This window comes from Mustela putorius, unplaced genomic scaffold, assembly GCF_011764305.1.
Source record: "Mustela putorius furo isolate JIRA1106 unplaced genomic scaffold, ASM1176430v1.1 tig00003845_pilon_pilon_pilon, whole genome shotgun sequence".
Lineage (NCBI taxonomy): Eukaryota > Metazoa > Chordata > Mammalia > Carnivora > Mustelidae > Mustela > Mustela putorius.
The window spans coordinates 83,172,132-83,184,755 of NW_025421998.1; the positions used below are offsets into that span (position 1 = coordinate 83,172,132).

At 56.8% G+C, this 12,624-nt stretch overlaps 1 protein-coding gene across 1 annotated transcript in view; it reads left to right on the forward strand.

Moving 5' to 3' along the window:
* Positions 1–11,701, forward strand: part of SND1 (staphylococcal nuclease and tudor domain containing 1) — a 411,934-nt gene extending 400,233 nt beyond the window's left edge. The window contains exons 18-24 of the mRNA XM_004741837.3: positions 1,737–1,875; positions 5,310–5,433; positions 6,301–6,370; positions 7,381–7,494; positions 9,044–9,247; positions 10,943–10,987; positions 11,094–11,701. Of these exons, the coding sequence (XP_004741894.1) occupies positions 1,737–1,875; positions 5,310–5,433; positions 6,301–6,370; positions 7,381–7,494; positions 9,044–9,247; positions 10,943–10,987; positions 11,094–11,159 (762 nt within the window). The 3' untranslated portion in view covers positions 11,160–11,701. The remainder of the gene's footprint in view (positions 1–1,736; positions 1,876–5,309; positions 5,434–6,300; positions 6,371–7,380; positions 7,495–9,043; positions 9,248–10,942; positions 10,988–11,093) is intronic.
* The last annotated feature ends 923 nt before the right edge of the window (positions 11,702–12,624 follow it).

A 12,624-nucleotide genomic window follows, 5' to 3' on the forward strand; every position in this document is an offset into this window, starting at 1 on the left:
TTTCACCGGGAAGTCTGAAAGCTGGAGACCCCCTTCAGCCAGGAGTCTCTGATCTGACTAACTCCTTTCCTGGGGCAACCAGGCACGGGCATGTGGAAAGCAGAGGTGTCTGGCTGCTGCTGGAGAGGGAAGTAGCTGTGGCGGGGCCTGTGTTGGGAGTAGGTGAGCATGGGCAGGAGCTGTGTGGGTCAGAGCCCAGCCCCAGAAGGCAGAAGGCAGGGGCATTGCTGTGTGTGTGGCTGGCAAAGGTTTGCACCCGGATGAGTCTCCCCCATCCCCCTCAGCCACTCCCTGGTGGCCTCCCCAGGGCTCAGCCCCTGTTGCTCATTCCAGTTCTCAGGGCCCTGGCCTCACCTTCTAGCGGAAGAATGCTTATACCACAGTAAAGGCTGGAGCATGGCCTTTGCAGTTGTGACCCAAGGAGGTTCAGCAAATCTAACATTCCTGCCCTTCGGCTGCTTCCACATGGCATCCGGGGAGCTGTGGGTCAGCTGAGTGACCATGGCGTCAGACTGGCTCACCTTGCAAGGGAAGAAAAGGAGATGCAGGAGGCACATGGCTGGACTAAAGTGAAAAAGCAGATTAAAGGACAGGAGCCCACGGCTCCCACCCACAACTTTTCCCACTGCTCGGTGCTGCCCTCTGTTTCTGGAGGCCCAGTCAGTGCCAGAATGCCCTCTAGAAGATCTCTAGCACCCAGATACCTGGGTTCAGCCCCTGGTTCCACTGCTTCTAGCAAGCCTGGGTGCCTCCTGTTCTCGTCTGTAAAACAGGGTAACCTTAATACCTAGTCAAAGGGTTGTTGTGAGGATTCAGTGAATTACTACTTAGAATGTTTAGGATGGCACCTGGCACCTAGGACACATGTAAGTTTTGGCTAATACTTTTATCATCCCCTGTTCTTGTGTGCCTGTGGGATCCTGTGGGTGGTCCTGTCCCTCACCCTCTTCTCAGTGCTCAGCGGGACAGCCCTCCACCCTCTGCTGCTCTGACAGGCGTCACTACCAGGATAATCTCCTGGCCGCAGGATTGGTCTTGACAGGCTGTCACATTGAATCCGCTTTGGAGCTGCTGCGGCCCTGACAGGCAGGGCCAGGGAAAGTGGGGAGCAGGGAAGGCGGAGGGGAGCAGTGAGGACGGAGGGGAGTGGCCCAGCTTCTGCACTAGGGTCAGAGCAACCTGCTTGAGATGAAGGCGGAGAAGTTGCTGAGAGAAGGCATTCTCGAACAGTGACAAGCCCTCCCCTCCACGGCCCAGGGCTGTCGCTTGGAGAGTCTCAGGGGCAGGAAGGCCCTGGACAGTGCTAGGGCCTGGAGAGTTCAGAGTGACCCCTGCAGAGTGGTGTCGGGGGAGGGAGGTGGGGACTCCAGGGTTCTCACACTCCGTGTGAGATTGCCCAGGAGCCTGCTCTGGTTTGCTTTACTTCGTAAGTGCAGTCACGACAGATTCTAACGTGGTAGGTCTGTATTGAGACCCAGGTACCAGCATTTCTAATAAGCTCCCCAGTTGCTTTTGCTCCCTGCCCGAATCTGAGACCTGACTCACCAGAACTTCAGAGCACTGTCCTAACCCACTGAGAGTAAGAGTTCGAGGGCAGCTTGGTGTGATGTGAGTGTCCTGCGGGGACTTCCACATTCACTCACCGCAGGGGTGACTCCACGTGCCCAATGTCCCTTTCCCCGTTGTCCTGTTTGGCTTCGCTTCCTAACCCCCGCCTTTGCCAATCCCCCATGCAGGTCTGGGCCCACTACGAGGAGCAGCCGGTGGAGGAGGTGGCGCCCGTGCTGGAGGAGGAACGCTCGGCTAGCTACAAACCGGTGTTCGTGACCGAGATCACTGATGACCTGCACTTCTACGTGCAAGATGTGGAGACCGGTGAGTAGGCTGGCCCAGCCCGCCTCCAGAACCCCCTCAGTTCAGCGGGAGGGCAGGGTGCAGGCCCCCCCAACCCCCACAATCTGCTCCCAGGGCCTCTCCCCAAGACCCTGTAGCTGCCGCCCCTCCCCAAGCCCTGCTGCAGCTCTCGGCCCTGGGGCATTTCCTGCCGTGGAGTGGACAAGGCTCAGTAGGGCCTCTGTAGGCCAGTGAGGTGACCCATCTTGTCTGGGTGGTACTCTGAGATCCTTGGAGAACTGTTCGGCTCTCAGACACCCCTGGCTGGGCGAGGCATTGGGATGTGTAGCCCTTGGAGTCTGTCAGGAAGCAGGGAACAGATTGTCTCCTATGGTCAGGAAGCACAAACCAAGCATCACTTAACCCTCCTCCCCCTCAGCTTCCTTGGGAAGGCAGCAGGAGAGGAGAGGAGCCTGGGCTTTTTTCTCTGGGATTTCTCCTTCTCTAGAGGTTACCATAGCCCCGAGTGGTAGCCAGTTGCCATGGAAACAGGCTTCCGCTCTAGGGGAAGTCATCCCCGGGCAGTCTTTCTGAAGGACCCTCTGTCTCCATCCTCCTCCTTGCTCCTGCCCTCAAGTCCTGTGCACGGTGGCCTGGATCACCTCAGCAGACACCTCAGGCTTCTGGAGGACAGAGGGTGATAGAGGCCACTCTGGCAGGGGGGCCCTGTGGCCCTTCCGGCTCAACTTCCCACGTCCACTCCCTTCGCTCTCTCTACCCTTCTGTCCCTCCTCTCCTTGACTCCCTGTACAGGGAACCATTTTACTTGAGGGTAGAGGGAAAAGCTCTTAAAGCTGCCTCTGGGTCCAAGGAGCCAGATCCTTGCAAGGCAGAGGGGCCTGAAGATGTCCCTGGCCCTCAAGGCAGCCCTGTGGGAGGCAGGCTGCGGCTTGCCCAGCCCCCTGTGCCCCACCCCCCAACCCCTCCAGTTCGTCAGCCTCGTCTCAGCCACTTCCCTCTAATGACATTTCCCAGGCAGCTGGTCTGTGGCCATGTTAGGTCACCAAGAAAAACCAACCTTCCCAAGCTCTGGGCTGGCTCTGCTTGGAAGGGGAGAGAGCTGAGGAGGGGTTAGAGATGGACTGATGAGCCTTCAGCATTCGGTTCCCTTGAGGTCGGCTGCAGTCCTGCTGAGAAGTGGCCCAGCCCCCCGGGTCTTGGGTGGTGTGACAAAGAAAGGGGTCCTTCATGCTTGTCCAGGCAGGAGGGAGAGCTGATTCTGAACCCAGGAGCCAGAAAGAAGGGACCTCAGGAAGCTCAGGGAACAGGGAACTCAGAGAAAACCCTGCCCAGTGTACGACGGCTCCCCGGCAGGCTCTTACCTGGCCCCTGGATCCTGCAGGGTAGGACCCACCTTGGTTAAGAACAGGGCCCTGAAGTCTTCAGGAGAGAGAACTTGAGGGTTCGAGGACTTGAGGTAATCTCAGAGGCTTCCTGTGCCTGCCGTGTGCCTGCCTGGCTCTCTTTGGCAGCTGTGGGGAGCCGGGGCACTGCAGCAAGTAGTGGCCAAGGCGGAAAATTGGGAGAAAAGGAACCAAAGGAACAACCGCATATTCTTGGAAAACTGGAGAAGGGAGTGAGGCCCATGTCCCACTACCTGGAGGGCCGCAGTGGGCCCCAGAGAAAACCTGACCTCAGTTGGTTCCATAAAATCCATGAAAATAAACTTCAGCATCTACAGCCTCCCTCTTCAGAAACCTTTCATCCTCTCTTGGGGGACATCCTCTTACCCTGTGTCTCTTCTCTTAATTAAAGCCTGCCTTCAGGAAGGAGCTAATGAAATGATGAAAGCATTGCCATTAGCTGTAAATGACCAGCCAGGCTCAGTGCAAGGACCTGTTTGCAGGAGGCAAAGTCTGCTTCTGTTGCCTTGGAGCAAAAAATAAATAAATAAATAAAAATAGACCAAGTATAGGAAGAATTTGTCTATGTAGAGGGTTTACTGCTGGAGAGGGGAAGGGCAGCTGCTTCCTAAAAGTCCCTGTTCTGAAACGAAGGTCCCTGAATGCTGGGACAGTGGCCCCTGCAGAGGCCCAGGAGTGGGCACATCCTTGTGCACATGGGCCACACAGAGTGCATCTCCAATACAGCTAAATTCTTTTTTTTTTTTTTTATAAGATTTTATTTGATAAAGAACAAGGGTACAGGCAGGGGGTGGGGGTGGCAGGAGAGGGAGAAGCAGACTCCTTTCTGAGCAAGGAGCCCATGTGGGGCTCAGCACTAGGACCCCGGGATCGTGACCGGAGCCGAAGGCAGCCACTTAACCAACTGGGCACCCCAGGTGCCCCAAATCCAGTTGAATTCTTAAGCACCCTCCATGTGTCAGGCAATTGCTAGGCCTTGTAAGAGCGAACAGGACCAAGTACACGATGGGCTATACCCTGAAGGAGCTCACAGCATAGTGGCAGAAACATAAGCCAGACAAGGAGCTTATAAGGCCAGCTGTGACAAGCGTACCGACAGCCAGCATGTGCTAGGCACCTGTTACAGTGTGGCTTTGGGCCCCGGAGGTGGAAAGGAGAACCCCATACCCGCCCCACAGGAATCCAGTTACTCTTACCACAGAGAGCAAAGGGGCCCCAGCAGTTCTGATGCAGAGCTAGAATCGGGGCCAACCTGGAGGGAAAAGGGAAGTTACTGGGGACTGATGCCTAGTGGAGTGGGGATGGGGGACACAGCAGAAAGGAGCAAGGCAGGGAACCCGAGAGAACCCAGGGTGTTGCCAAGCCTGGTGATCACCAGCTGACAAGCAGCAGAGAAGGAGCCTCTCCCCCTGCCCAACCAAAGCAGCCACTGAGCTGGGGGGCGTGGTTGGAACCCCAGCCTGGCAGTAGCAAAGTTTGCTTTTGCACATACTTCACGTGGTGAGCAAGGTCAGAGTGGCCAAGCTAAATATACTGAGATCGGGTCCTGCTCCCTGAGTTGCTCCTCATCTTCCGTGGCTCAGAGTCTGAGGCCCCTTCCTTGTGCAGGGTTGTATGTGGCCCCTCCTACCTCTCTAGGTTTGCCCCCGGGGACACTGGCAGAGAGTGACTATTGTCAGCCATCACTTCTGTGGCCCAGGCCAGGCTGGTGCTTGCAGGAGCAGGTGTAAGATGGCCCGTGCCCACGGTGGCCGAGGCTCACGGGCCCTGCTCCCCATCCCCGCACTTCACCCACCTCAAGTGGAGCCCAGGAACATTTCCAGCGGCTTCCATGGGCCTGGCCAGTGGATTGGAGAGCTGAGGTTGGAAGGAAAACTGTGTGCTTCTGAAGCCCAAAGTGTCAGCAAGTCCTCCTCCCACTTTTGAGGACAGCATGACCCTCTTGAGCAGAGACCATAGGGGACTTCCCTATGGAACACGGCATACCAGCCCTACACAGCACCATGTCCTGCCTGCTCCCCAACCCAGGGCTCACTCCCTTGTCCCCTGCAGGCACCCAGCTGGAGAAGCTGATGGAGAACATGCGAAATGACATTGCCAGCCATCCTCCTGTTGAAGGTTCCTATGCGCCCCGCCGGGGAGAGTTCTGCATTGCCAAGTTTGTAGATGGAGAGTGGTAAGCCACTGGGACCCGAGCGGACCAGAGAGTCTTAAGCAGCAGCAATAGCCGGTCTGTGCTCAGGACACAGGCCTGCAGAGCTACCCGGTAGACTTGAGGCATTTGCCTTAGCAACCTGGTTTCCATGGGCAGTGGTGCTTGACCTTGGCGGTTCTCCCATATTGCCCTCTTCATTGCCCGCAGCCCAGGCAGCCTGGAGTATACAAGCGGTGTCTCTCCTTATTCCTGGGAAGCTCTGGTGGGAGAGCTGTGGCGGGCTGAGACTCTCTGACACAGCCCTCGCCCCACACAGGGAAAATGATGTCACATAGGGTGGGGAGGGCGGAGACTGGTTCTCAGTGAGCCCAGACCCGCCACCCGACCCTCCACCCCAGCTGTCTGGGACATGAGCAGGGGCACTCACACATTGCAAGAAGGTCACTATGTCTCATCAACCAAGAAGAGTAGGGCCCACGGCCTTCCCTGGGTGACGAAGTGACTTGGATGTGTTCCCTGCCGCGGCCTCCCAGACAGATCCGCTGGCTAATTACAGCTGCTGTTTAGTGTGCTGGCTTTAAACAGCAGACATCAATCTAGTCATTAGTCTTGTTGCTTTATGCCCCAAGGACACATTAATCTGCTCCACATGCTCCCTTCTCCCTCCCTCTGCTCCCAGCTATGCTCTGATTCCATTAGGGGGTGGCCGCAGCGCCCCGAGCCTGGGCCTTCGTGGAGTCTGAGAACTGCCCTCCATGACACCCATGGCTCTTCACCCTGAGCCCCAGGCCTGGCGGTATCGTGCCCCTGCCCTGCTGTTGCTAAGGCTCCGGGGTGGCCAGACTCGGCAGGGCTGTCCGTTGAGCTCTGCCCGCGCTGCCGTTGCAGGTACCGCGCCCGAGTGGAAAAAGTCGAGTCTCCCGCCAAAGTACACGTCTTCTACATTGACTACGGCAACGTGAGTGTGGGGGACCGGGAGGTGGAGGACTAGGCAAACAAGAGGCCCCGGGGGGCTGCACAGTAGTCCCCTAGAGCAAGTCCCCACAAGCCCTGACCCCTCAGTTGACAGAATGGTGAGCATGTAGGCAGCTCTGCTGTTGGTGGAATAGGCCACTGGACTCCGAGAAGTCTCCCTTCCAGGCCCCAAGGATGAGTGCCCAGCCACACCCACCACACCCAGCTCTTCTGCCCATCTTCTGTGAAGAGCAGGCCCATGGAGACCCTCAAGTCCCTGCGGCTCCTGGTCGTGCTGGACCAGGTGCCTGTGCGCTGGGCCCCCAACCAAGGCTTGCTGAGAAATCACAATGGGGCAAAGTGACTGGCACCCTTGAGAAAAGCCCCCTCTGGCTGGGCCTGGGAATCTGTTAATAGTTCTGGGAGGTTCCCTGTGGGGAAAGCAGCAAGCAGGAGAGGAAGTTGTAGTTTGGAACCACGCCACTCCTGTGGTGTGATGAAGGTTGTCCACTTTCCACAAGGACTAGCACTGAGGGTCAATGAGCCAAAGCCCAGAGTTGGGGGCCCTGCTCCAAACTTGCTACCAGGAAATACACAGAAGGGGTCCTGCCACATTGAGGGACTGTTAGGACCCTTGTCTCGGTGTGCCTTCCCAGCAGAGCACCCCCTAGCCTGTGGGAGAAGCATTCCAGGAAGCCATGTTGCAGAGGGAAGGCACTGGAGAGAAATGGAAATCATGGTTGGAGACCAGGGACCAAGCTGATTATTTAGTAGAGCACCCAGGTGTGCCAAGCCCAGGCTCAGGTTGAGAAGGTATGAGCCTCGGCTGTCTGCCTCCCCACCTGCTGCGGGGCCAGCGCGCCAGCCTTGGGCGTCACCAACCAGGGCTAAGCAGGAGCGAGTCGTGGAGGGGGCCCAAGTTAGAATTCCAGAGGTCCAGCCACAGGAGTCGTCCCTGTGAGAACAATGGGGCATTGAGTGTGTAATGCTGCCGGCCTGACCTGTCCTCTGCAGAGAGAGATCCTGCCGTCCACCCGCCTGGGGACCCTGCCACCTGCCTTCAGTACTCGTGTGCTGCCTGCTCAAGCCACAGAGTATGCCTTTGCCTTCATCCAGGTGCCCCAAGACGTGAGTCTGCACACCTCCCCCTCTCTCTCCCTCCCCCATCCCTCCTTCCCTCCCCCATCCCTCCTTCCCTCCCTCTCTCCCATCTTCCCTGTCTACCTCCCTCCATTCAGCCACTGATGCCAGAAGTTGGAAGCAGTGACAAGTGGTCTGTCAGTGAGATGGGAGTGACAGGGGAAGCTGAGGGAAGGTGCACAGAGGTGGCGGCGTTGGAGCGTCTGAACTGGTTCTTTAGACGGATGGGCCCAGTGGGCCCAGGCGCTTTGGGCAGAGACTCCGTCCACACAGTTGGGAGTCCAGGACCTTGTGGGCAGTGGCACGAGAGGAGAATGGAAAGAGATGTCGGGGCTTGGGGATGGGGCAGGGTTTTCAGCAGGGTTGTCATGGGCAGCTCTGGTTCTGCAAGTTCCTTCAGGGGCCATCGTCGGAGACTGATTGGAGTCCTAGGAAACCGTGGCACTTGGAAGTCCAGGCTAGAGACAGTGACAGTCAAACCAGGGCCACGTCAGAGGGGCCCGGCCTTAGTGCCATTTGGGGTGGGGAGCAGGGAATGCTAAACCGAAGGTGACTGGGTTTCTAACGTGGCTAAGATGCTAGGATGAAAAGGAGCAGATCAGGGGCTGTGGGAGCCCCAGGCGGCTTGATAGTATTGCTTGGAAAGAGAGAAGACCTCGAATCACGGACTTGTAGCTAGGTAGACGCACACAGGGCGAGTGTGTGGAAGACAGGATGTGGAGGAGAGGGAAACTTCGCAAGTGCTGGCCTTCTCTGATCCAAAGAAGAACCTGAGCAGAATGTGTGTCCAGAGAGGAGAACGTGGGCTCGGGGCTGCAGAGCCACCCAGTTTCCCGGAGCAGGGAGCCCAGTCTGCAGTGTCCAGCTCCCCAGGGAGGTCAGGCTTAAGGCTTGGTTGGTCCCTTCAGCTTGGGCGCCAGCTGAGGTCCATGGAGCTCAGAGCGAGCAGTCCAAACAGTCCGTGTGGGGCTGCTGCCAGACGCAGGGCACTAAGGGGCACAGTGGGGTAGGAATCCGTGCCCTAAAATGTTCTGTCTTTTCATGAAATCTGAAGGGCAGAAGAGAGACAGCAGGAGAAGAGGGTGACAAGATAGGTCAAGGGCAGTCTCTAAGCATAGGGAGACATGAGCATGGACAGAGCCTGAGAGGACAGTGCATGCACGAGTGGGAACTGTGAGGGTTCATGGTGCTGAGGCACAGTCCTGCAGAGGTGGGGGTGCGATTGGGACCAGGCAGTGAGTGGGTGGTGAGTTTTGGATGGACAAAAGCCACTTTTTCACAGAGACACAAGGCAGGTGGGTGACAAGGATGGGATATGTGTAGATAGGCTTGGCGGGAAGAGAGGACAGGACAGGGAGAGGGGGCATTTCCTGTCCAGAGGCTGTTTCCTTACTCGTTAGGATTTGAGCAGGAAATGAGATGCTGGTGCCTGCTGGACACGTGCTTGGAGGTCCATGAACAGGACCCGGGGCTCACGTGGCTGTCTTTAAAGCTCGCACTTCGCTCTCCCACTAACCTGCCTGTGTCTCTGCTCCAGGAGGATGCTCGAACAGATGCCGTGGACAGTGTGGTGCGGGATATCCAGAACACTCAGTGCCTGCTCAATGTGGAACACCTGAGCGCTGGCTGTCCCCACGTCACCCTGCAGTTTGCTGATTCCAAGGGGGACGTGGGGCTGGGCTTGGTGAAGGAGGGACTGGTCATGGTGGAAGTGCGCAAGGAGAAACAGTTCCAGAAAGTGGTACGTAATGTAAGGGCCGGCTCCTAGCATCTCTCCACCTGCCATCACAAAGGGTGCCAGGGCTGCACCAAGAGCCAGTGAAAGAGCAGGGAAACCTCAATCCTGCTGCTCCTGCTGGGGAAAGATAATGGATTTGGGTTTGTTGGGGTTTAAAAAAAAAAGCTAATTACATCCCAAATTAATTGGCCACAGGCTTGACTGAGAATGCAGCTATCAGCTAGAGTGGGAAGTGTCCCTTTGCGGGTGTCCCCAAGTGGCAGGCTGGAAAGCCTGCCCAGGGGTGGCCTGGGGAGGGCCCCAGCCTGCGGCTGCCTCTGCCTCATTCTATCACTTCCTTTTCTCTAACGTAAAAGTCCCAAGCCGGGAGCCAGCTGCTAGCACGCAGTGCCACCTGGAGCCAGATTCAACTAGGACAAGGGGCCTAAAGGACTGCCCCTCTAGCCCTCCAGCCTATCTGCAAAGCCCCCAAGGCATGGAGCCGGGCCGGGCCTGAATCTCCCCATCATGAGACAAGGAGGGCACCACAGGCTTCACTGCTTCACAGGCTGGACTGCGAGGGGCCCGCAGCCGACAGCTGGGGACTGCCTGCACTGTCTTCTCGCCCTCAGGACGGGCTGGTGGGAAGCCTGTGCCAGCACGGCACTGGCACCGAGCTGCTCCCCATGCACCCTCTGAGAGGAAGGAGGAGCACACCAGCTGAAAGCCCCATTCTCGCTCCACGGTGCCTGTCACTTCGTCTTTATGCAGGCCTCTCTCTTTCATGGTCTGTGGGTCTGTGGCACGGGTTGTACAGGGCCACCATCCTTGTTCATTTGGAACAAGATCCCAGTGTGAATTGCTGCTGTGTCTCCTCTGGACAGGAGAAGCATGACACCCCTAGTCTTCTCAGTGGAGACCCTCAGTGTCTTGAGTTTGCCCTGGGAGCTAGCCTCAATTTCCCTGTGGAAGCTTAAGATCTCACTCTCTTCCCTGTAAAGCTGCCCGTAATGTCTCTAGTGTCTAGAACATTCCTTTGCCTGGTATCTGAGATAAACACCCTACAGGTGTTCATTCATTCATTGATTCATTCTTTCAGCAAGCATGTATTGAGGGCCTATGTATCTCCATGAACAAGAGACAGCATTTCTGCCCTATGGAGCTTATGTTCAAGCAAGAGTTGACAAAAACATATATACTAAATCAGTGAAGTTGACTGATAAGAGATAAATGCAATGGGGGTGCCTGTGTGGCTCAGTGGGTTAAGCCTCAGGTCATGGTCTCAGGGTCCTGGGATTGAGCCCCACATTAGGCTCTCTGCTCAGCGGGGAGCCTGCTACCCCCTCTGTTTCTGACTGCCTCTCTGCCTACTTGTGGTATCTCTCTGTCAAATAAATAAATCTTAAAAAAAAAAAAAAATGCAACAGAAAAAAAGAACATAGAAATCAAGGGAATCCAGAGTGTGGTGGGGGGTGATTGGGGTAGCCAGGTGAACCCGAAGGGAGAGCAGTTCAGGCGGATGGAACAGCCAGCACAAAGAAGCAAGGAACCCCAGAGAGGACCGTGTGACAATGCACTTGGGATTTTACTCTGGGGAAGCTGGCAGTCCGCTGAGCAAGGGAGAGATGCAAACCAGCCCCAGCAGTCTCTGGGGTCATTCCAGCTGCTCAGTTGCAAATGCCCTCTTTGTGACTTCCCATTCTTCCCTGGTCCCTCCAGATCACAGAGTACCTGAATGCCCAGGAGTCAGCCAAGAGTGCCAGGGTGAGTTTGTACCTCAAGGATTCCAGGGGAAGCTTAAAATGAGGGCTTAGTCCCGGGGTTCCAGCGGGTCCCATCTCCCTCACGTTCATTCTCTCCCTTCTCACAGCTGAACCTGTGGCGCTATGGAGACTTCCGGGCCGATGACGCTGATGAGTTTGGCTACAGCCGCTAAGGAGGGAAGCGGGCCTGGCCCCCAGCCCCGCTCACACCGGTACCTCCTCCTCTGCAGGGAGGGTGTCTTCAGCTCCAGACCCCAGATCGGGGGTGTAGATTGGGTCCAGCTTTGCTTCCGTGTATGAAAATGTCTTGTGGGGTGGCATCTGGGCTAGAGGTGGAGTGGGGGAGCCCAAGGCTTTCAGGGGGCAGGCCACTGTCTTCTGAGATGACAGGAACTGCTGTCCACAGTCTCTTCCAGCTGATTTTATATTTTTATTTGGTTTTTTTTTTTAAGTTGCCCTCATATCAGGAAGAAACATGAAAGACTTTGTCCTAATGTAGGGCGTGATCCTGACCCCCTAAGGCCAGCTGCCAACTGCCTCCCCACATCTATCCCAGACTGCCTTCCTTCCCAGCTCTGTCCAGCTGTTGATTATGTGATTCCTCTGATGCGTCTGCTCTCAGATGCCAGCGTGTCTACATCTGCCCCCTGCCAGCCCTCCCCACTTCTGTATTTAAAGCTTTCGAGGCCCAATAAAATAGTACCTGCTGTCTGCAGCCCTGTTTGGTCATGGTGGAGTCCAGCATGTGGGATCTCGACAGCCCCAGCAGGAGGAGACTGGGGCACTTGAGTGACCATCAGCACAGTCGTCTGCATGCCTGGCCTCAGCCCTAGGGGCCTGGGAGGTGTGATGGTGGTGTGGCCGTCAGGCAGAAGCCTGGAGATCTTCCCTCTGAACTCATCAGTCAGTCCAGACCCCATTGCACATGGCCGCCCTCAAGGACCTGGGAGATTTCGAGCAGCTCGGCAAGCAGTGCCCAGGATTGGCCACAAGTGGGAGGCTGGGCTCGGTCTCACCAGGCCCCTACAGAGAGTTGCCGATCCTGTCCTTGGCCAAGTTCTGCTGGAGCCCCAGCAGGGGGCTGGAGGGAACTTTCCCTGTCCTGCTATGGCTGGAGTGAAGACTACCACCAGAGAAGCTGGTACAGCGTGGGTTAAGAGTAGGGGCCTCGGTGTCTGACCGGCTCCTGAAGTGTGTGTTCATTGGCAAATGGAGTCGGAGAACACGGTGGGTGCAAGGGTGGGTCCAAGGGGGTCACGACTGCTCACCAAGGAGACCCTCTCTCTCCAGGTTAGCTCTTGTGCTGTCTGACTTAATGAGGTATCCCCCAGGTCCTCAAGGTAGAGCTGGCCACCAAGGTCAGAAAGCCCAGGCCGCTCCTAGCCCCAGATGGAGGCAGGAAGCTCGAGCAGCCATTGTGGTGTGCAGTGAGGAAGCTGTTGTGCAGCTGGGGGCGTGCCAGGGAGAGGAGGTAGGTGTGCGACGGAGAGGTCAGCCCATTGTCGGGGGGATCTGCCTGTTCTAAGCCCCACAGCCTTACCTGAGCAGCCCTGCCCATTCTAGGCACATATTCCTGTGAAACATGGCACCTCTTCCTGGTGGCCCCACATTTGGCCCCCCATTTCCAATCTGGGGTGG